Here is a 23,073-nt window from a genome sequence, read left to right as displayed (position 1 = left end):
CACATTATATTAATTGCATAGGAATTAACTGTAGAGCTCTTTTTATAAAGAGGGACTGTTAAAAGGGCAAGTATGCACTCCTACAGAAATAAAGCACAGGCTTTAAGGAGCTGCTCATCTTGGCAAGGCAATACCCACATAGGCTGACATACTTTTAAGCTCAGGCCCAAATGTACCTATATTTTCATTGGCCACTTCATACCAACTTAAAAGGCATGTATAGTGTTTAAAGAAAAATCACTGCTCCCAGCTAAATAACTGCAGTATTCGAAATATACTAAAAAAGATTTTATTCAGATAAAAAAAGATTTTTATTCATTCATTCAGTGTGGAAACTCAGAGTCAAGTGTTTTACCTTTTTTTTTGGCATGGAATTAAACATACACAACAGGATTTCAAAACAAGTTCCAAAATCACAGTATTAATACCCCCAAAACTCAGAAAACTTGACAAGTTACCTGAATGCCACTCAGCTGCTTCATTAATTCCTGTAAAAAAACAAGCAAACAAAAGAGTCTCAAGTATGTAATTACCACATACTGAAGCAGAATGTATGCTTCTTTTTTCTGATCACATCAATCATATGCAAAACTTGCAGCCCTGTGTGCTTACCTAGCAACTCTACTTGCCACATGGACTTCCACAGTACAGCTTGCAAATATTACAATCAAAACTATGAACTGTGGCATGCAAAGCTACAGGGGCTGCAAACACAGTTTAATTGTAAATCTCCCCAGAGAGAAAGCTGCCTCTTCTATATTGATAACTGAAAACAAGAGAGAAATCAGAAAATAAGAGAAGCCAGAGTCCTACAAATTGGAACTCTCTTCATTTCAAAACCAAAACATTATTTCATATCATATAAAGCCAGCTGAGTTTCTGTTTCAGCAGCAGCACAGGTGATCAAGCCTCACGAGGTGTTTCATCAAACTGATGCTCTTTTGCTTTCAATTACTTCATACAGGAAGTTGGCAGTTGTGATTCAGATCTCTCTCTCAGAGAGAGGGCATTTCATTCATGAGCTTTTCACTCTCAGCATCTTCATAGAAGTGGCCGCAGACTGTTGTGAACTGATGTTTATTCATATCAGATTTAAGGGTTGGAATTTAATTTATTTTCTAAAAAGTTAAACACAGCTAAAGAAAATGAAAAAAGAAAAAGCAAACCCCACAAAATCCAATCTACTGTGCTTTGGTAACTTACTCTAGATCGTGGTCCAGGAACTTCTGTCTTCATTAGAGGTCCATCATAATCAAAATCCACATCAATTTTAGCTGCAGCTTGACTGATATATCTGTGTCCTGTAAGAAATAATGAGAACCTGAGTACAGACCGTATTTTCTGTGCTCTCCTCTCAGAATAAATATCCATACCTTACCAGACTGAGAACACTTGACAGATGAGACCCATTACATTGTACTGTATGAAGTGAACTAAGTATCTTTGACAAGTGTTAAAATAAAACTAATACAAGGGAGGCGGCTTTAAAATAAATAAAGACCCCAAGTGAATTGACAAGGCAACTCTAGAGAAACAGAGACAAATCCTGCTGTAAAGGACATGGGCACTTAGGGCACATCTCTTTCCATCTCTGTTGTTGGGTCTGTCCATTACACCTTTGCCATAAATTCCCCACTCCTGTGCAGAGTTGGCTTCATTCACTAATAATTCATTCAGTAATAACCAAAAAGCCTGCTGGAGTCCACAGGTAAAAACCCTTGCGATGTTCTGAAATAGCTCAAAGAAAACCATCTGGGAAAGATTTGTCTCAGAAAGGTAAATGGCTATGTTTAAAATAAATTCAAAATCTCACATGAATGCACCATCTTGCAGTACAGCCCTGAAATCTGGGTCAGAAATAGTATAGTTTTTCCTCTTATTCTGCCTCTGACCTTGCTGTTCTTTATCCACATGTGTAATTGTGGAATCATAATAAACTTGACATCTTAATGAAACAAAATGGCAAAAATCCCCTATGCTTCATCAGTAACAGGCTCTGATTCCATTTCTGAAGTAACTTTCAAAATCCAGGGTTTCGGCATGCTTCATATGACAGAGACAGTTCTGGTGAGCATATATTCCAAATATGTACATATTCCATTAAAGGGAGTACAGGATAATATGGGAATTGTACATTTGCAACAAAGGAAGTAGACTCAAGAGCTCTACCAAGGTGACCAGTAAGAGACCATGAGCTTGCTCCGAATCCTGTGGTTAAGTGTTGAACTGAACTAACGCTCTTAACAATTGCATTTTTGTCAGGGAGCACTTGCAAACCTCTACCCAGGACAATGTCAACAACAAATTAACCGTCATATGCTTAATTTAGGGGAATTACACTTGGACCAGAATAATACTTGAAAGATAAGGGCATAACTTTAGTCTGTGATAGGCATTTTTAAGTTGGTGCGGTTTAGATAGCCCAAATGGCTTGCCTCAGTTTGTCAGCCCATGCTCAGATGTCTCAGTCAAGCTTAATTTTGAGAAACTATCTAAAAAATTACTGCCCTTTGGGATCCTCTCTAGCTGAGCACTTAAACTCACTGCTCATTTTGGGGAAATTTTGTCTGCAAAGATGATTATTCTCAGCTTTAATTCTAAGCCCTGAGATGTGTCAGTGCCTCTCTGCAAAGCTATTAATAGATTTCATTACAGCAACACCACTTCATTTTGGTGCCATTCTGTTTAGTGTTCATGTAAATTGGAGACCACATGACAACTGCTCCACTGGAAAAAAAGCAACTGCATATAAAAGATCGAAAGCCACGCAATTCATAGCCAATAAAGCTGCAGATTTAGTAGACACACCATGAAGTCTAAAAGGGGAAAAGAGACCAAACTAAGCCTTTTGTGCACCCTGCTCCTCCCTGATGGAGATCACAGCAAAACAGTGATAAATGTTTCTCCTTGTGTGTCCTCTTCTCTCCCTCCCCCGAGGCTCTGGGTGCTAGTTGAGATGATAAAGGAGAAAGCACCAAGAGATGCACAAATTATATATTGGGCATTTTGGAACTTAGCAGTAACAGGAATGATAGAGACCCTGTGCCACCGTGTCCCCTCTTCATCTCCCAGGGTTCTCCCACCCAGAGCAGCAGCTGACAGGCATACTGCCTGCCTTAGTCTTTCTGAGTCCTCATAAAACTACACTTGTTGGGACAGCAATTAAAGGTTTCCTCTCCAGCTAACAATCAAGGTACTCCTGCAAGTATTCAAGGTGCCTGACTGCCAGGCTCTAGACCTGAGGTCAACACTGAAAGACTTCCTGGCCATCACATGTGAGGTGTAAATGACATCTTCCCTCTTCCACTTCCCTAAAGGACAATCTGTGAAGTATTTTAACAGGTGAGGATTCTGAATTTAACACAGATTTAATTATTCCTCTAAGAAAATTCCATTGTGGGTATTGCAAAAGGCACAGTCTCCCCTACAAAACCACCCATACTTACTGAGCTGCACAACAGGGAATTAATTTGGAGAGTATTCTACTGCTGTCTTAACTTGTTTAACATCACGTGTCAAGAAGAGTGCGCTGTTAAACCATACTTTCATTAGTCAGGCTGTGTACCAAAGACCAAAACCAGCCAGCCTGCTTTGCAGATCATTATCATCACCTTGTTGCTACTGTTTATGCCTCTTTTGCATAGGTCTGTTGAACTAGATATTTACTGAGGGCACACATAAACGATTAAAACCAAACAGTATTTTGCTGTGGAGTGTTGCACTAATTCTACCAACAGACAGGTTTTCATACACAAAGACTGGTCAAGTGAAACTAAAACATACAGGTCTTCCCTGAAGAAGAGTTGATCATTTTCATCAAATCAGTAGTGTTGGTCAATTTGTGAGACCGTATTTTTTTAAACCGCTTCAGGAGCAGCTTATCCAAACCACAATTATTTTCTGCAAAGCAGAGCAATCTAAAAAATGGAGCAACACAAGTGACAGGTTTCCCTTCATTCTCTTGTTATCTCCTAAAAAGCATGCTGCACGCCATCAGGTGTTGCAAGTGACTTCTAGGCTGATTCAGTGATACAAATTTGATTCTATATACTTGTTTTCAGGAGCCCACAGAGCATCTCATTTTATTAATACCAGTATTATGGCAGCTCTGCTGATTTACTGATTCTTACACTTGCCACAGAGTTGTTCCACATCCTAGCTCAGGCAAACACTATGGTTTGAATTTGAAACTTACATAAATATATCGAAAATGCCTGTGTTACCAGATCAAAGGACTTTGAAAAGGTTTGGGTTTTTTTCTTCCCCTTAGGTAGAGGATGAAGAATACAGGATAGAACAAAACCGTCAACATACAAGCAAAATTTCTGATAGCAAAAACTAAAACCAAAGTGGACTTAATCCTCAAACTTTTTATTTTTTAATGAAGCTCTTCTCCCTGTAAGAGTATAACATAAATGGCACAAGCTCACACAGTTTCTAGCAAGGTCAACAGACTCATTCCAAATAGGCCACTTCACTACACATCCCACTGGCATAGTTGTTCACAGGGTTGGTTAAGAATAAACAAAACAACCCAAATTTTAAGAATACAAAACTGTGGTTCCCCTGCTTCCCCCTTTTAGCTCTGTTTTTTTTTGTTTCTCCTACTCTTCCTCAAGTAAATCAGGATTCTGATTGGAAATCTTCATGACAGTATAAACAGCCAGCTCCAGCAAAGAGCTCAGCCTCTTGAGTGACTCGCATTGGCACTCATGGGCTGTGCAAGCCTCTGGTACTCACATGTAAATAGCTCTCCTAAAAGAGCATTGTAACAGCAAGAAAACAAGCTGTCTTACTGCCACATCGTGGATAGATGACTTCTAAAGCCTCATGCTACCTCAGGGCTCAGAGACCTGTCCAAACGCTCCTGACAATGAGACAAAAGGAAGCAGAGCAGTTTTTATTAGCTAAGGCTTCCACTCATCTTGATGCTGCAGAGTTCAGCGAGGTACTGCCACAGCACTGCCTTCAGAGGCACGGTTCATCAGGGTCTCACAGGCCGTCCTTATTCTACAGGCAAAACTTGGAGCTCAGACTGCTCTCAACAGGCACTGATGCCAGAACCCTGGTGAAAGACAGTCTGGCCACCCCCTGCACGAAGGCTCACCGGCTTTTTGGCATTTCTTGCTCTGAACACTGTGCCATGCTTTGTCCTCCAGGCCCTGAGTAATGGCGGGGTACATGGGTGCTGCCTCTCGCTCCCAGGCCCCGCGGCCCCGCACACACAGCACAGCTCTGGGAGGTGGCTCACTCTCCTGCCAAGGCTTTTCCATGCACTTGGACACTGTGTGACCACTGACCACATCAATACCTGCTTTGTTTTGCTTGAAGGAGGATTTCAACCCAGAGACAGTCTCTCTTGCTTCCCCTCACACCAAGTGTCAGTATTTAGTTCTCCTAATGAGACAAGTAAATGCAAGTAAATTGGATCACTCACTGTAGTATTCTGTCCCCTAGTAAACTGCAGTGTGCTCTGCTCAGCTGGCATTTCTCTCTTGAAGGTACTCACTGTACTTCACAACTTAGCCCAAGTTATTCCTGTTTAACTTTTTATATCAACTGATCCTGCAAGAGAGCACTGAAGTCACCCTGTAACTCAGGCTACTCCAATTTCATACTTAGATGAGTTTAGACGTTTGCATGTCAGGTCTTGGTTTGAACACTGCACTTTGCTTCTCCAAAAGACTGCAGAGATGAGACACACAAAACCTGAGATTCTCAGTACATCCAAGCAAGGTACTTTCAGTCTGATGAGTGTCTGACTTCCTTAGTTTAAAAGAAATGTTTTTTCTTAAAAAGAAGAGATGGAAGCTCAACAGAAATGTATTGATGGCCTAAACAGCCTCACAGATTATTATTTTTTAAACCAATATAATTTTATGTTAATATGCTTAAGTACATATTACACTATAACTTGTATGTAAATCAGTACCTAGATGTTTAAAGATACGCTCTTGAGCTAATGGACCAAGTCAGTGACTTTCTACTGAGGGTCTATGATCAAACTGCAACAGGAAAAGTTTCTTGTGTTGTATGAGCTTAACTGAAGAGCAGGACCAAACAGCATGACCTCAGCTCTCACCTTAAAAGTGTGTAGAGGTAATGGGCTATAGCAGCGTCCATCTGAAGCAGCAGTAGGAAAGCTCTTAAATTACATTTAACTAATATGACTGAGAACAGCATCCTCTTTTCCCTGGTAAACAAAGCTGTTTTTTCATATCATGGCAAAAGTCAAAACCCCGAAGTATGTGCTATTAATGAACCCAAACATCAGAGAGCATATCAGCTGAGTGATTTGCAGAGTTTTCTAGCCATCTCATTTAAAGACAGTGGGTACAATAAGTTAAATTCTATTTTCCTTGCATCTTGCAGACTTCTCAAAGCTCTGTGCAACACACATCATCTTCCTAAACACTTGCATAACATCAGCAAATAATCACATCCTTCCTTTTCATCTAAGAGGATGTAATGATTTGCTGGCAGACAGAAAAGCTCATTTTCCTTCTTCTCTTTTCTATGCTACCCTCATTGCTCACCAGGTGTCTCACTACACAATTTTTAACAAAGTACCACATTGCTATAGGAACATAATTGCTTAAGTACACCCTCCTAGCATCTTATGATGTTGGTAGTCACAAAGAGCACTACTGTTAACAGGGCTCTGTGCTAAGCAGTGATCTCTGATAACAAGAGTCGAGTTCAGCATAGGGTTAGAAAGAAAGTGCTTAAACCTCTGGTATGTTTGACCACAAATAACACTCCTGTAACAGTTCCCAAGTGTACAGCAACTGGGGACTGCCTGGGAGAAACTCCAGGGGAAGCACTGAAATTACGTCAGTGTAATTAAGAGAAGGATCTAATGCAAGATAAAAAAGGAAAGAAGACAGGTGAAAATAAATGCTGGCAGAGCAGATCTCTAAAATGCAAGTGTTTTACTGTGAGAGAGCATGGAGTGAAAGCTCTCCAGTCCCCAAAGAGGCACATTACATGTGCCATAGAACGGCTGCCCTATGCAAGTGCAGAACAGCAATCTCCCTGGCATGCCTTCAACTTCCACTCCATGGAGTCTATCAAACCACCTTCCAGACAGAATTTCTAGAGTGTGGAGGCCCTGACAGCCAGAAGTAGGAGGGCTGTGATTTCCCCCAAGTCCTCTTTTAGGCGTTGCAAGTAGAATCTGTTACAAACAGATCTTGAGACGGAATGGCAAAAGGCCAGGCTAGCTAGAGATGTTTAGGAAAACGAACATCACTATTGCATAATATTGTGAAAACTGAGATTGCTATTTACAGAGTACTTCGCTGTATGATCAGAAGCTCTTCCTCATGAGATTGTCTGTGTTTCAGTACTCCCACACTGGAGATTTTATTGGAAGAGGATTCTCCAGAGACGAAGAAAAAAATCCAGTACCCAACAGCCTGTACAGAAGTGGAAACTCCCATAAGAAAGATTAAGAATATTCCCCCCATCAGGGATGGGGAGAGACTGAGAGAGTACTTGGACAAACTGAGAAAGATGAAGTCTTGGGAAAGGTAATAGGTTGCAAATATATAAAAGGCTATTACAAAGAAAAAAAAAAACAAACATTCCATCATCCAGGTCCTTTGAGGGCAGGGCAAATTCTTTCCCCCCTGTTTTGAAGGGGAATTTAGGCTAAATGTTAGAAAAAAGTTTTCAAGGGAAGGTCAGTTCAGCAATACAGCAGATTGCCTGGGGAGGCTGCAGAAGCTACACTGCTGGGAGCCTTTAGGAACAGCATCCTAGAAGGGCACAGGCATGCAGTAATGCAAAATGATGCTAACTTAAGGCAGAAGACTGACCTTTTGGCATGCTTTATGGTTACGAGATTCAGAGACCAATTCAACCCCTTAGGGTAATCAGTAGGAAACTGAACTTAGATCTCTGGAGTCCCAGCCTGTCCAAGTAATTATGTACTACCCTAGCAGCTAACAAACAACTGAATCTTCACCTGCCTCCAAAGCATGGAATGGAACAGCTTTTCCTATTACAGTGGCGTGACTGATAAAACCAGAGGTGGCACAAAGCAGAGTTAAGTATTTACATTCAGACTGTTGTGTTCACCTTGCAGCACAGTGAGCTGACAGCAACAGTAGAACTCAGTTCAGGTAAAGTGTAACACGGAGGCACGTTGTCGTGTCTCCAATGCTTGCCTGGCTGTTCCTGTACTGACAGCACTACACAGGAGTCTTTGTCAGAAAAGATCAGGCAGCTACTCAGCCTACAGGCATTTTTCTGCCACCCTTCAAATTCCAGTGATCTTTATCTTTGAGGCCAAACTATCAAGTATAGATCAAATACCTAAGGAAAGTAAAACCGTATGTGACTAAGGCTTATTTTTAATAAAGGAGTAAGGACTCCACATACTCATAGGCTTCACAATTTTGGGGAAGATTTAAGTTGCATAGTACTTTCATATTTTTGCCTAGCTTTTGCATTTTGATCAACTTAACTGATTTACATTTTCCCTTTCTAGTTAGCTTGCCACAGACCAGCACTGTGTTAATAATGAGAACGCTATAAGCAATGGCTAAGTAAAAAGGATTCTCCAAACAGATGCTTATCTCTTGCCCATGTTCCGGAGAAGACTGAAGGCTTGAAATCTATCTTAATTAAACATATCCCTCATGTACAGCTAGAGAAAAGGTTCCTAACACTATTTTGATTAATATAAAGCTTAGTTACCTTTGTTTCCACCTGTTTTACAACTGAATGCAAACTTGCCAACATCCTTCCATTCCACTTGCCCCTTTTTTTGTCAGTAACCAGTTTATTTCAGTCTCAGGGCCAGCACAATGCTAACTCCCACATTTGCTTTAAAAATCAGAAATAATCAAAGGTGAAAAAATTTCTGTAAATAAATTTATGAGATTCAAGCTGAACTGGATTATTGCGCTTAATGCACACGCACAACTGAAACATGACAGCCCACAGACATAAAGACTTCTACCAAGAGGCAATCTATCCTCTCCTCCTCTCCACCTCCATCCCACTTTGCAAACCCTGTTATTTCAGTACCCGTAGAAAATAAATCAGCAAACCAAATGGCACCGCAGGGTTTTTTGTGGGAGTAATGTACAGGTCTCTCTTTCAGTCTGCAAAGCTCTGAACTTGAGTGCTCAAAAATACCTCAGAGGAAAGCACCCTGGAGCAGAGAGCTCCTGGATGTCAGCCTCAGCACTTCCTCAAAAGCCAGCAGAGACCAGCAGCACGGCACCCTTAGCTGGGGCTCACTACAAGAATGGCCCTGAACTCCAATTTTTGCTACAAGAATCAGAGCCTCCTGCCTATTATGTCAGCCAGGAATGTTGCAGGCTAAAAAACTGCCAGGATACAGATCCTTCTGGTGCAGGCTTCTCCTCTTGGTCCATCTTCTCTAATGTCTGGACACAACACAGAGCAGTCAGTCCCAAAAGCCACAGGTCTCTGATACACATTGCAGCCAAGGCCCTCTATTCTTCACTTCAAAATTTTAGCAGACTTCTTCATTTACAAGTTTCCTGAAAGCAAGGATGCATTAACAGAGCCTGGAGGTGCTTTCCTTTCTCACTGCAGAGCTACACCCCCCCACTGCAACGGTGAGAAAGGAAGAGTGAGTTGGTGCATCTGCCCTCCAGTGACTTCACATATCTTGCATATATCTGTCTTGTGGTTGGGAAGCAGCATGAAGTGTGAAAGACAGGGGGAGGGACCAGAAGCAGTAATGATACCGAGATAACAAATTAGCTCAAAAGACTGACAACTAACCAAGGCCTGGTTGCTGCAAGCACTTTCCATAGACCACTATCGACCAAACTATCCCTACTCTTGCACAGCACAATGAGTGGCGTCACCCCCATAAATAGAAACACATTCTGTACTGAAACACTGAGCTAATACTTTTCCAATAGTTATCAGACCAGGCTTTGTGTCCTTTAGCCAAAGGTCAGTTGCTCCCCAAAGTGTATTATTTAAAAGGAAATCAATCATGTTTAAGTTTTTGAGCAAATGGGAGGGTTCTCTGTTTGCCTGGCAGTGGCAGAAGGAGCACAATGGCACTGGACGAAGGCTGGAGGAGAGAACAAGAATTAATATTTACTCAGTCACAGAAAAAGCCATTCAGCCATACTGTATTCAGTGCAACAGCACATGAAATGGATGGAAGCCAGACCTCAGATTCTACACTGCTTTGTCCAAAAAGGCCAACAGAATTTAGTTTTCATATCTATTTCACAAAGACCGCAGATTTAATGTACACATACACAAGCTAAATTAGAAGTCCAAGCCAAGCAAAAACTTGCTGCCATACACTTATGAGACAATAGTTTGATGCCATGTGGCAGCTGTTTATTTCACACTAGAGCTAGCTGTAGGGAGAAGTACTCATCCTCAGTGAGGGCCACCTCTTCACATTAGTCACACAAACCCTCTCACAAGGGAAGATGGGCAGGGTCACACTACACAGCACAAAGACAAGAACCAGCTGATTCTGATGGATGATCGTTTTATCTCTGCACCATGGAGCATCAGAAAGTAAGAGAAGAGTTCCAAGGGCTGAAGGGCTTTGTTTCAGTTAACATGTTTACAGTGCAAGTTATGAACTGCGTTTTGCTTGCAGAATAACAATTGAAAAAAAAGCACAACAAAGCCATAGCACCTCTATGGGCCACTTTTGGCCTACAGCTGCATCACTATCCAAGATGCAGAACATCATATTCTTAAAGACTCAACACTACCAGACTAATCTCAGCAACGTTCAAACTGGAATTTTGTCTACTAGCATGAATGAGTACTTACTAAATACAAACTAATATAGTTCAAAAAAGCCACTTACCAAATACAAGCAATCTGGAGTTTTGCTGCAGGCAACAGGTCAGCTGTCGACTCAGCAACATTGACGCCATATTTTCTTTACTCAAAAGACCAAGTCTTGAGAGATTTTTTTCTGGCTGATGCTCTGAAAAAAAGAAAAACGAACACTTATTTGTGTCCCTACAGATGCAGCCCCTATTCCTGTGCCATTCATTTCAATTTCCCCTTTCACTAATTTCAATCCAAAGAAACTGACAGCATGCTTTGATGGATTAATGCAAATGTTCAGAGCAGTCTCAGCACTGAGCCCCAAGTCTGATGCTAGGTCTTGTTGAAGCAAATGACTTCTAGGCTAAATCTGTATCTCCCAGCTTTAGCAGGGACCAGCGGTAAAGATTATTACCTGTTTCCCCTTGCTCTTCTTTTCTCCTTTACCTATGCTGACTATATTGAACTTTTAAAAACAGTGTTTCCAGTCAGTCTCTCAAGCCAATCTGTTACTTCTATTCAACCAAAGTTTATGAGAAAAATCTCACACAAAAATACTAGAACCAACCAAACAGCAGGGCAAGCATTAGGAAATAAAAGACAGTAAATCCCCTGAAATAACAGGTTCTACCAATTAACCACATCTCTGTGAAGAGCCTGTGAGAGCTGGGATTGTTCAGCCTGAAGAAGGATCAGGTTGCATCCCATCAGTGTGTAATAAATACCTGACAGGAGGGAGTAAAAAAGGAGCCAGAGTCCTCTCAGGGGTGTTCAGTGACTGTATAAGAGGAAAAGGGCACAAACGAAAACACAGCAAGCTCCATCTAAACATAGAAAAACCCCAGACAGGTCACCCAGATAGGGGATGGAGTCACCATGCTTGGAGATACACAAAACCCAACTGGACATAGTCCTGAGAAGCCTGCTTTAGGTGACGCTGCCCAAGCAGAAGGCTGGACCAGATGAGCTCCAGAGGTCCCTTCCAACCTCAGCTGTTTTGTGATTCTGCCTCAGCTACTTAAATATAAATGACTTTGGAAAGTCAGGTACCATGAATAGCAGTATGACTCCTTTTTCACTCTGGATCACCTCTGAAGAAAGCCTGGCTGGAAGTCATAAATAGATAAAACAGGTCATTGAATTATTACCAAGGATACAGGTTAAATTAAAACTTTACACTTAGAAGCTTTGGTACCCCATGTATGTAGGGCACTAGATATCTTCTTTGCCTGTACAAAGACTGAGCTGGCATTTTTCACCTCACTGGATGTCCGTCCCTCTACCCTCAGAAGGTGTAGGCCATCAGCAGCAACCAGCCAAGGCCAAATGAAATGTGGCTATTACCTGTAAGGCTCCTGGAAAGAACTGTATTTAACAAATATGCTCCAAGAACAGAACTGAGCTTCCAGCAGAAAGAGATGACACCTTACTGCTTACATCAATGCCATCAATAAAATATGCATCATCATGACTAAATGCAGGGAAGCAGTTGATCTATTGCTACCACAGTAAGTACCACCTCTTACCCAACAGTAATATACCAGAAACTTAATTACTGTATTGTCTTTAACCAAGATATCATTTATTTTCCTTCACACTTGAGCTTTTTCAAAACTGGGAAAACAAAAACCTCCTTGCCTATGGAGATCTATGAATGCATGGACCTGTTAATACTCAGGTACAAAGAAATTCCCCTGTGGCTTCCCAGACAGTTGACACAGCATTTGGTTTCACTTGGTTTGCTCTGAGCTCAATTTAAAATCCAAGGTATTTTGAAATCTGCCATGGTGAGCAAACACTTGCACAATGTTTGAGAGCATGCTGGAAAAGCTGGATGAGCTGTGTTAGGTTTTGGGTCAGAAGTGCACAGGGAACTAGTTTTTTTTTTTTTTTTCAAGAAAGAGTAGCTTCATTTATAAGACAAGATTCATTCATTCATTCAGCATTTTTTCACTCTTGGCTCTTTTCTTCATTGTGCTAACTTTTGCATGCCCCAATACCATAAATTTCTTCTCATGACTATTCTCTAGCAAAGAACAAGTGCAGGTCTAAGTCAGTGAGACTCCTGCTGTGGAAAAACACTGTTAAAGGGTGAATCAGCCCAGCAGCACCTCTCACAATGATTAACCACCTTGACTGATGTCCTCTGCTCAGGGTTATTTATCTGGTCTGTACTTGTGCAATCAGAAGGCTAAACACCCCACCAAGATTTGCTTCATTGTTCTAAACCCCTCAGTTATCTCCCATGGGTGGTTTGGTACCAACTGACTAATCCACCTTCCCCGCAGTGATAAGATGCCTCTTCTCATACAAGTCACACATACCTTCCAGTCACACCACATGGTTGTACCCACCAGAGTCTAGGTCTCCCTTCAGCAGTCCCTACTCTTCCTCCTCTAGGTGAGCCACTGTCCTGGGTTCAGCAGTAGCAGTCATGTTTTTCCTTTGTGTTAACTGGTGCAGTGCTGTGTTTTGACTTCTAGCTTGAGAACAGTGTTGGTGAAGCCGATGTTTTCGGTTGTTGCTAAGTGATGTTTACCCTGACCAAGGACTCTGTGAGGCTCATGCTCTGCCAGGGAGGAGGGGAAGCTGTGAGGAAGCAGAGACAGGGCCCCTGACCCGGGCTAGCCGGGGAGGTATTCCATACCACAGCACGTCATGCCCGGGGTGGGGGGGTAACTGGGAGTTACCCGGAAGGACAGGGGCTTCCGGGTGGAACTCGCTTTCTTGGCCGGTGGTATCGTATTCTCTTCCCTTGTTATTTTCCCTTATCATTGTTTTAGCTGATAGTAGCGGTGGTGATTTGTTGCTGGACTGTTCTTGTCTCAACCCGTAGGAGTTGCACTCTCTCGATCCTCCTCCCCGTTCCTCCGGGAGCGGGGAAGGGGAGAGCCCCGGTGTGGGGGGGGGAGACGGACACGGACCTCGATTGTTGTCAGCTCGGCACCACTCACTGGGAGTGAGTGAACAAGTTACCTGACTGGGTTTAAACCACGACAGTTCTTTTTGGCGCCCAACGTGGGGCACGAGGGGTTGAGATAAGAACAGATCTGATTGGATTGATAGTCACTCGTCACAATGCTGATTTATTGGCTTTCAAGGTTTTTCCTCTTGATCTCACAGTTTCAGTATATCATATCTTAAGTCCATCCGGTATTTGCTGTATTAGTGTTTTTCAAGTGTGGGGCTTGGGCTAAGGTTTTTATCCCATTGTACTTTATGGTAATGACTTGTAATACAATAGAATCATTGATCATGAAACTGATCTGGCTTATGTTCCCAGTGTGGTCACCACCTTTATACTTTGGGAGGTATATGATGGAGGTGCTTAGCAATTACACATCTTTTTCTCCTTCTCAGGTGCTCAACCTGTGAAGGAGACATCCTTTTACCCTCCTAGTTGTCCCCCCAGACCATTTACATTTGAGAGTTTTGAATTTTTTGAATGGCCTTTTAATGCTGTTGAGACTTGTTTGCTGATGGTGATGGGAATCACCATGCTAACACGCATACAGAGTGTGTTTTGCCCACTACTGATTTCAAGAGTTAAGCAGATTCAGGTTTGGGTCTTGTCTGGGGTCAAATGACGATGTAGGAGGACCGAGAGATTTTCCCTGAGGCTGGACAGCCATGAGTGGCAGGGTGTGTGGGATAGTATGGGCAAGTATCTAGGTCAGTGGGCCCCTCCAGTATTTTGGAATTTCACTACCGAACAACTGCAAAATCCAGAAGAATTAGTAAAACACTTAAATGAGGTGTGTGGTCATTCTGGCCATACCAGAGATGGACAAATCACGGCAACGTGCTGGGGCTTAGCCTATGCTTACAGGGCCTTGTTCAACACTATCCAGCACCTTCAAAAGGAAAAGAATGTCGGCGGATTTGAGGGCAAAGTGACAGTCGCTACTCAAACTTTGGCTGCAATGAACTGCGCAGCTACCCCAGCGGCAAGTACAGCAGCTGCTCAAACTTCAATTGCAACAGACAGCGCGGTTACCCCAGCTCCAAGCACAGTAGCTACACCACCCCCAGCAACAAGTACAGTCGCTACTCAAACCACAGTGATAATCACTGCAGCCAAACCAGAGGACCAATTCGTACCAATATCAGTTGCCCCTGTACGCAAGAGAACAAGCAAAAAGGAGGCAAAAAGGGTGAAGCGAGATGAAGAACAAATGAATTCACCACCCGGCCCAGAATCTGATCAGGAGTCATCATCACATGACGAAGAAGAAGAAGAAGAGGTAACTTCTCGACCTCGGACCTCAACCGAGCTGCGGAATATGCGAAAAGATTTTACCCGTCAACCAGGGGAGCACATCATCACCTGGTTACTCCGATGCTGGGACAATGGGGCCGATGGTCACGAACTAGAAGGTACAGAAGCCAAGCAGCTGGGATCACTTGCTAGAGAAGGGGGAATTGACAAAGCAATTGCAAGAGAGAAAAAGTCCCTCAGCCTTTGGAGGAGGCTCTTGGCAGCTGTGAAAGAAAGGTTTCCGTACAAGGACGATGTTACGAGTCGTTCGGCCAAGTGGACTACTACAGACAAAGGCATCCAGTCTCTGAGGGAATCAGCCATCGTAGAGATGATCTATCACATCAAGCCGAATAACGGGGATACACCTATAGATCCAGATGAAGTTGAATGTACACAACCCATGTGGCGAAAACTTACACGGAATGCACCGTCATCATATGCCCATTCATTGGCAACAGTGACCTGGAATGACATAGTACCACTAACAGTGGATGAAATGGTTCATAAACTCTGAGAGTTCGAAGACAATCTCACCCCTTCCATCATCTCAGCTGTGAAAAAACTGTCCCAGGACCTCGACAAATTGAGGGACGATGTATCTGATTTATCCAGCTCCTCACGTGTACCAACACACGTCTCAGCTATTAACAAAAGGCGTCCTATTGTTCAAGAGAGGAGATACAGAAGGTATACGCCACGGGGTACCCTATGGTTTTACCTGCTGGATCACGGAGAAGACATGACAAAGTGGGATGGAAAACCTACTTCAGCTTTGGAGGAACGGGTGAGTGAACTGAAGAGGGGAGCAAGGGCCAAGACTGATCATCCCATGAGAGCTACGGCTTCAGTCTCTGGTGAGCAGTTTCCCAGATGGAGTGGAAGAGTTGATTTTACTCCAGCTCCTGTGATAACGAAGAATAATCCCTTTCAACACGACTTAAGTGTCCAATGCTGTGACGACCATTAGAGGGGCCCTGCCTCCAGCCAGGTGGAGGTAGGGGACAATCGGATTTACTGGACTGTGTGGATCAGATGGCCTGGCACATCAGTCCCACAGAAGTATAAGGCTCTAGTAGATACCGGTGCACAGTGTACCCTGATGCCATCAAGCTGTCAAGGGGTGGAACCCATCCATATTTCTGGAGTAACAGGAGGATCCCAAGAGTTGACTGTGCTGGAGGCTGAAATCAGCCTGACTGGGAGGGAATGGCAAAAGCACCCTATTGTGACTGGTCCAGAGGCTCCATGCATCCTCGGCATAGACTACCTCAAGAGAGGGTACTTCAAAGACCCAAAAGGGTACCGGTGGGCTTTTGGTATTGCTGCTTTGGAGACTGAGGAAATTGAGCAGCTGTCCACCTTGCCTGGTCTCTCAGAAGATCCCTCTGCTGTGGGGTTGCTGAAAGTTGAAGAACAACAAGTGCCAATTGCGACCACAACAGTGCACCGGCGGCAATATCGCACCAACCGAGACTCCCTGATTCCCATCCATCAGTTGATCCGTAGACTGGAGAGTCAGGGGGTGATCAGCAGGACCCGCTCACCCTTCAATAGCCCCATATGGCCAGTGCGAAAGTCTAATGGAGAATGGAGACTAACAGTAGACTATCGTGGCCTGAATGAAGTCACACCACCATTGAGTGCTGCCGTACCGGACATGCTAGAACTCCAGTATGAACTAGAGTCAAAGGCAGTCAAGTGGTATGCCACGACTGATATTGCCAATGCATTTTTCTCCATTCCTTTGGCAGCAGAGTGCAGGCCACAGTTTGCTTTTACTTGGAGGGGTGTCCAGTTCACTTGGAACCGACTGCCCCAGGGGTGGAAACACAGCCCTGCCATTTGCCATGGACTGATCCAGACTGCACTGGAACAGGGGCAAGCTCCAGAACACCTGCAATACATTGATGACATTATCGTGTGGGGCGATACAGCGGAAGAAGTCTTTGAGAAAGGGAGGAAAATAATCCAAATCCTGCTGAAAGCTGGTTTTGCCATAAAACGGAGTAAGGTCAAGGGACCTGCACAGGAGATTCAATTTTGGGGAATAAAATGGCAAGATGGACGTAGACAGATCCCCACAGATGTGATCAACAAGATAACAGCAATGTCTCCACCAACTAATAAGAAAGAAACGTAAGCTTTCTTGGGTGCAGTGGGGTTCTGGAGAATGCACATCCCAAATTACAGTTCGATTGTAAGCCCTCTCTATCATTTGACCCAGAAGAAGAATGATTTTAAATGGGGCCCTGAGCAGCAACAAGCCTTTGAGCAAATTAAACGCGAGATAGTTCACGCAGTAGCCCTTGGACCAGTCCGGACCAGACCAGATGTAAAAAATGTGCTGTACACTGCAGCTGGGGAGAACGGTCCTACCTGGAGCCTCTGGCAGAAAGCTCCAGGGGAGACTCGAGGTCGACCCCTCGGCTTTTGGAGTCGGGGATATAAAGGATCTGAGGCCAGCTATACCCCAACTGAGAAAGAGATACTGGCAGCCTATGAAGGGGTTCGAGCTGCTTCGGAAGTGATTGGCACTGAAGCACAGCTCCTCCTGGCACCCTGGTTGCCCGTGCTGGGATGGATGTTCAAAGGCAGGGTCTCCTCTACACATCATGCAACTGATGCTACATGGAGTAAATGGGCTGCACTAATTACACAACGAACTCGAATAGGAAATCCCAGTCGTCCAGGCATTCTGGAAGTCATCATGGACTGGCCAGAGGGCAAAGATTTCGGAATGTCACCAGAGGAGGAGGTGGTGCGCGCTGAAGAGGCCCCACCATATAATAAACTGTCAGAAAGTGAAAAGCAGTATGCCTTGTTTACTGATGGCTCTTGCCGTATTGTGGGAAAGCATCGGAGATGGAAGGCAGCTGTATGGAGTCCTGGACGACAAGTTGCAGAAACTGCTGAAGGAGAGGGTGAATCGAGTCAGTTTGCCGAGGTGAAAGCCATCCATCTGGCCCTGGACATTGCTGAACGAGAAAAGTGGCCAGTACTTTATCTCTATACTGACTCATGGATGGTGGCAAATGCCCTGTGGGGGTGGTTGAAGCAATGGAAGCAGAGCAACTGGCAACGCAGAGGTAAACCCATCTGGGCTGCTGCACTGTGGAAAGATGTTGCTGCCAGGGTGCAGAACCTGGTGGTGAAGGTACGTCATGTAGATGCCCATGTACCCAAGAGTCGGGCCACTGAGGAACACCAGAACAACCAACAAGTGGATAAAGCGGCTAAGATTGAAGTGGCTCAGATGGACTTAGATTGGCAACATAAAGGTGAATTATTTTTGGCCCGGTGGGCCCATGACACTTCAGGCCATCAGGGCAGAGATGCAACATATAGATGGGCCCGTGACCGAGGGGTGGACTTAACAATGGACACTATTGCCCAGGTTATTCATGAGTGTGAAACATGTGCTGCAATTAAACAAGCCAAGTGGTTAAAGCCTCTTTGGTATGGAGGACGATGGTTGAAGTATAAATATGGGGAGGCCTGGCAGATTGACTATATCACACTGCCACCAACCCGCCAAGGCAAGCGCCATGTGCTTACCATGGTGGAAGCAACCACCGGGTGGCTGGAAACATATGCTGTGCCCCATGCCACTGCCCGGAACACCATCCTGGGCCTTGAGAAACAGATTTTGTGGCGACACGGCACCCCAGAGAGAATTGAGTCAGACAATGGGACTCATTTCCGGAATAACCTTATAGATATTTGGGCCAAAGAGCATGGCATTGAGTGGGTATATCACATCCCATACCATGCACCAGCCTCTGGGAAAATTGAACGGTATAATGGGCTGTTAAAAACTACACTGAGAGCGATGGGTGGGGGAACTTTCAAGCATTGGGATACACATTTACCAAAGGCCACCTGGTTGGTCAACACCAGAGGATCTGCCAACAGGGCCGGCCCAGCCCAGTCAGAACTTTTACATATTGTAGAGGGGGACAAAGTTCCCGTGGTGCATATGAAGAATTTGCTGGGGAAGACAGTCTGGGTTATTCCTGCTTCAGGTAAAGGCAAACCCACTCGTGGGACTGCTTTTGCTCAGGGACCTGGTGGGTAATGCGGGAAGATGGGGAAGTCCGATGTATACCTCAAGGGGATTTGATTTTAGGGGAAAACAGCCAGTGAACTCAATTGTATGCTGTTGCCTGCTGTGTAATGCTTTTATAGCCCATCAACTAGATGTCTCCAGGTCACCAGCGACTGGCCCTGACTTCCCTCCAGCCATCATCCCAACAGAGAATGAACTTTGAACATCATGGACCGAATGGACTCGGCAGCATTATAGGGATTGGTCCATGCACTAAGAAAATGATTTTTTCCTCTTGGTCTGTATGTATATGGATGTATATATGTGGGAGAGCGATGGTGTACTGAAAATGTGGGATCTGAGCACGACGTGAATGGTATGGAATAGGGGGTGGATAATGTCCTGGGTTCAGCAGTAGCAGTCATGTTTTTCCTTTGTGTTAACTGGTGCAGTGCTGTGTTTTGACTTCTAGCTTGAGAACAGTGTTGGTGAAGCCGATGTTTTCGGTTGTTGCTAAGTGATGTTTACCCTGACCAAGGACTCTGTGAGGCTCATGCTCTGCCAGGGAGGAGGGGAAGCTGTGAGGAAGCAGAGACGGGGCGCCTGACCCGGGCTAGCCGGGGAGGTATTCCATACCACAGCACGTCATGCCCGGGGTGGGGGGGTAACTGGGAGTTACCCGGAAGGACAGGGGCTTCCGGGTGGAACTCGTTTTCTTGGCCGGTGGTATCGTATTCTCTTCCCTTGTTATTTTCCCTTATCATTGTTTTAGCTGATAGTAGCGGTGGTGATTTGTTGCTGGACTGTTCTTGTCTCAACCCGTAGGAGTTGCACTCTCTCGATCCTCCTCCCCGTTCCTCCGGGAGTGGGGAAGGGGAGAGCCCCGGTGCGGGAGGGGGAGACGGACACGGACCTCGATTGTTGTCAGCTCGGCACCACTCACTGGGAGTGAGTGAACAAGTTACCTGACTGGGTTTAAACCACGACAGCCACTCCTACCTCTCTTCACCCAAAACATTATTTTAGATTTATATTCACTGCTTATCTTAAATTCTTTTATTGTTAAAATACTGTATTCATAAAAGGCTAAAAAAATATTTTGGAAATGGTATTGGCTTTCTGAAAAACTCATAGAAAAAATTATTACAAGAGGTTTAAAAATAAAGTAGCTTAGCCCTAATTTTCCTTGACAGTTGTTACATAAAAACTCTTACCAGAGTCCGAATAAATCATGCAATATCACATGATTTATACTAAAATCAAGCTTCTTTTCAATCCCCATTATGTACACGAGTTCTCACAGGAGATCAGCTGATGCAACTGCTATGTCTCTAAGCATGTGCTACTTGGTTATCATAATAACCAATTGAATTGTGCCTCCATAATCTACCTCTTGATCTATTCCCACCAGCCCAGCTTGTTCTAGCACTGGAAGCAGCAGTGGCACAGATTGCAAGCCAGCAGAAATCAGTTCTCTGGCACACATCAAACCAGGAGCAAAGCCACGCTGCATTGTCTCTGCTGCTGCTTTAAAATCCAGGCAAAATGCATCCCTCAGTTCCAGACTGGAAAAGGGATGTGATGAACAGCATTTAGATGAGATCTGTGATGAAATGCTAGCTAACTTAGACAAGTGAGGTTCTTCCAGAAAAAGAGATTCATAAAGGTCTTCTCTAAATACTTTTCCTCTAATGGCAACAGTCTAAGTTGGTGAAGGCCACTGTCAAAAACAGCTTTTCTGAATGTTCACGACACTAATTTTGCAGATACATTTGCATAGATTTGTGTATGGAATTTTGCATTACATAAACACATGCATTGGCAAATAAAGTTTAAGTCGCAGACATGTTCTTTCAGTAAGAAAACTGATTTTCCAAGAGGAAGCTCAGCCCAGTTTGCTGAGCACACAAAGCACAAGGATTTGAGGAGTTTTTAAATGCACACTGCGAAACTGGAGTGATTATTTTTTTTTAACAGCAGCTCTTAAAATTCTGTACTGAGTGATTATTTCTGATAGGCAGAATTTGTTACTAGGAGCGACAGCAGCCATTCAGCAGCACTAGCATTGGCTACTGCAGACAGAGAAAGATGGGTTGGTTTTGAGCTAACAAGATTATGTTTCTTAGGGAGACCTCCTGGAGAAATAAAACATATTTAGAGAGGGACCCCTAACCTTGATCAAGATACAAGAGTGAAAATAGCCAAACTAGGAGTTCATATAACATTCTGGCTTGCTCGCAGAAAAGCTAATGCAGCATGATGGCTGTGTTTCAGACTGCAGCTTGCAAAAACATGCCTCTGAAAGAAAGCAGGATAAGAGGTGAAACACAGACCAGCAAAACAAGTCAGCACTGAAGATTTGCATCTCTTTCTTGCAACTCATGCCAAAGACACAGAAGCCTGTTTTAAATTCATGGGGGCACATTAATCTGTCCCTTGGCTGCTAAAAACCCATCTAACCGGGAACAATTAAGTGGTTTAGGAACAGCAGCAGGAACTGCACACTCCACAAGTCTTTACAATATGTATTCAGGGAGAAGGGAGGTAAAGGCAAATTCATTCCTTTTTTCCTGTTTTCCTTCGCTTGACTTTTCTATGGTACAAAGCAGTGAGGGTATCATCATGCTACATTTAATTACTGTGAAATTCAAAACATCTTAAACTACCTTTAGTCCCGCTTGCTTGGATCCATGTTGATGTGAAAGCAGCTCAATCTCTTTAGGAGCTGTGCAGGGTGTGCTGGGGGGCGCAGGGGCAGCAGCCCCAGGTCCTCAAGCTTTGCCATCCATCCCACAGATGGCTGCAGACGCTCAGCATGATTTGATGCTGCATTTTCTGCATCTGTTTTTTAACAGTGAAAGAAACTGCAAATGGAGACACCAACTTAAGACTCCTGTGACTTAAACAAAAGAACAATGTTGAAAAGCTTAGCAGTACTCAAGTAGCCATGTTGGAAGTGAGAAAACACTGCAAAGCTGATTTTCTTTGGAATTAATAGTTAATTTCCTTGGCTTCACAGGACAGTGAGTCCAACTACTCTTACAAAGACCCACAGCATGATAAAGTGCTAGTGGTTCAGGTTTTTCCTGTTGTTTATCTTCCATAAACTCATTTCTCCTTTTCTAACCCCCACAATGCTCCCATACCTGTACTTCAGGGCCCTTCAAACAGCTTTTCTGGAAAAGAATCAGACTGGTATATATCAGAGGCAAACTTTTGGAAAGAGTTTGGATAATGCAGCCAGGACATGGGCACCAAGAAGAGAGAGTCACAGACCCCATTACATAGGCAGTGAGTGTTGCATGGTAAATGAGAGATAAGCAGTTCTGAAAGAGAAGAAAGATATAAAGGCTTCCAAAAGGAAGTACCTTAACTGCTCCTACGTTCTGCACCCCATAAACCCCCCAAAATCCCTTGTTTCTTTTTTTTTTTATTATCTTCATCAGCTTGTGGCAGATAACGTTCTGTATCTGGGGCTCACAAAGCAGAGAGCTGAAGGGTCCTGTCTTAAAAGAATAATAAAAATCTGTTTGTTAAAGGGGGGAAAGTCTCCTGGTTCATGAACAAGCATCTTTCATGACTTAGGTGATGCAGCTCAAGCATTTTACTTCTAAAATCAGCTCAAGATGATTTCAGAGTCTGGAATTTCACAAAGAAATGTAAGTATGGGTGCAGTGGAAGACAATTGAGTCTGTCATCCATTAAACATAAGCTCATCCTTTCTTAGTCTGCATCTGAGGAAGAAGAGGGCAACCTAATGTCATCGCAGTATCTGTGTAAAAAAATTCAATGTATAGAGCAGCCTCTGTTCGAAAATGCATGGGCATCACCAAGTACTGCTCCACCCTCCTCTGGGGAGACAGGGAATGTCCACAGGCAACAGATCAATAGAGGAGAAAACTGAATGACTTCACCAGTTTTATTGACAGAGGGCAGGGTGACATCAGAAATCCTGACTTACTGCTTTAGC

The 23,073-nt window shown here is 43.8% G+C and overlaps 1 protein-coding gene across 1 annotated transcript in view; it reads right to left on the bottom strand.

The window, feature by feature from the left end:
• ABAT (4-aminobutyrate aminotransferase) overlaps positions 1 to 10,954 on the bottom strand; it is a 32,748-nt gene extending 21,794 nt beyond the window's left edge. Inside the window, exons 1-3 of the mRNA XM_057406641.1 lie at positions 10,832 to 10,954; positions 1,204 to 1,301; positions 459 to 488 (exon numbers count right to left, since the gene is read on the bottom strand). Of these exons, the coding sequence (XP_057262624.1) occupies positions 459 to 488; positions 1,204 to 1,301; positions 10,832 to 10,901 (198 nt within the window). The 5' untranslated portion in view covers positions 10,902 to 10,954. The remainder of the gene's footprint in view (positions 1 to 458; positions 489 to 1,203; positions 1,302 to 10,831) is intronic.
• Positions 10,955 to 23,073: the final 12,119 nt, after the last annotated feature.

Source organism: Pezoporus wallicus, unplaced genomic scaffold (assembly GCF_028554395.1).
Source record: "Pezoporus wallicus isolate ANWC-B61680 ecotype Strahan unplaced genomic scaffold, APGP_CSIRO_Pwel_v1 contig_6155, whole genome shotgun sequence".
NCBI classification, from domain to species: Eukaryota; Metazoa; Chordata; class Aves; order Psittaciformes; family Psittacidae; genus Pezoporus; species Pezoporus wallicus.
This window is presented reverse-complemented; position numbering and strand designations above follow the sequence as displayed.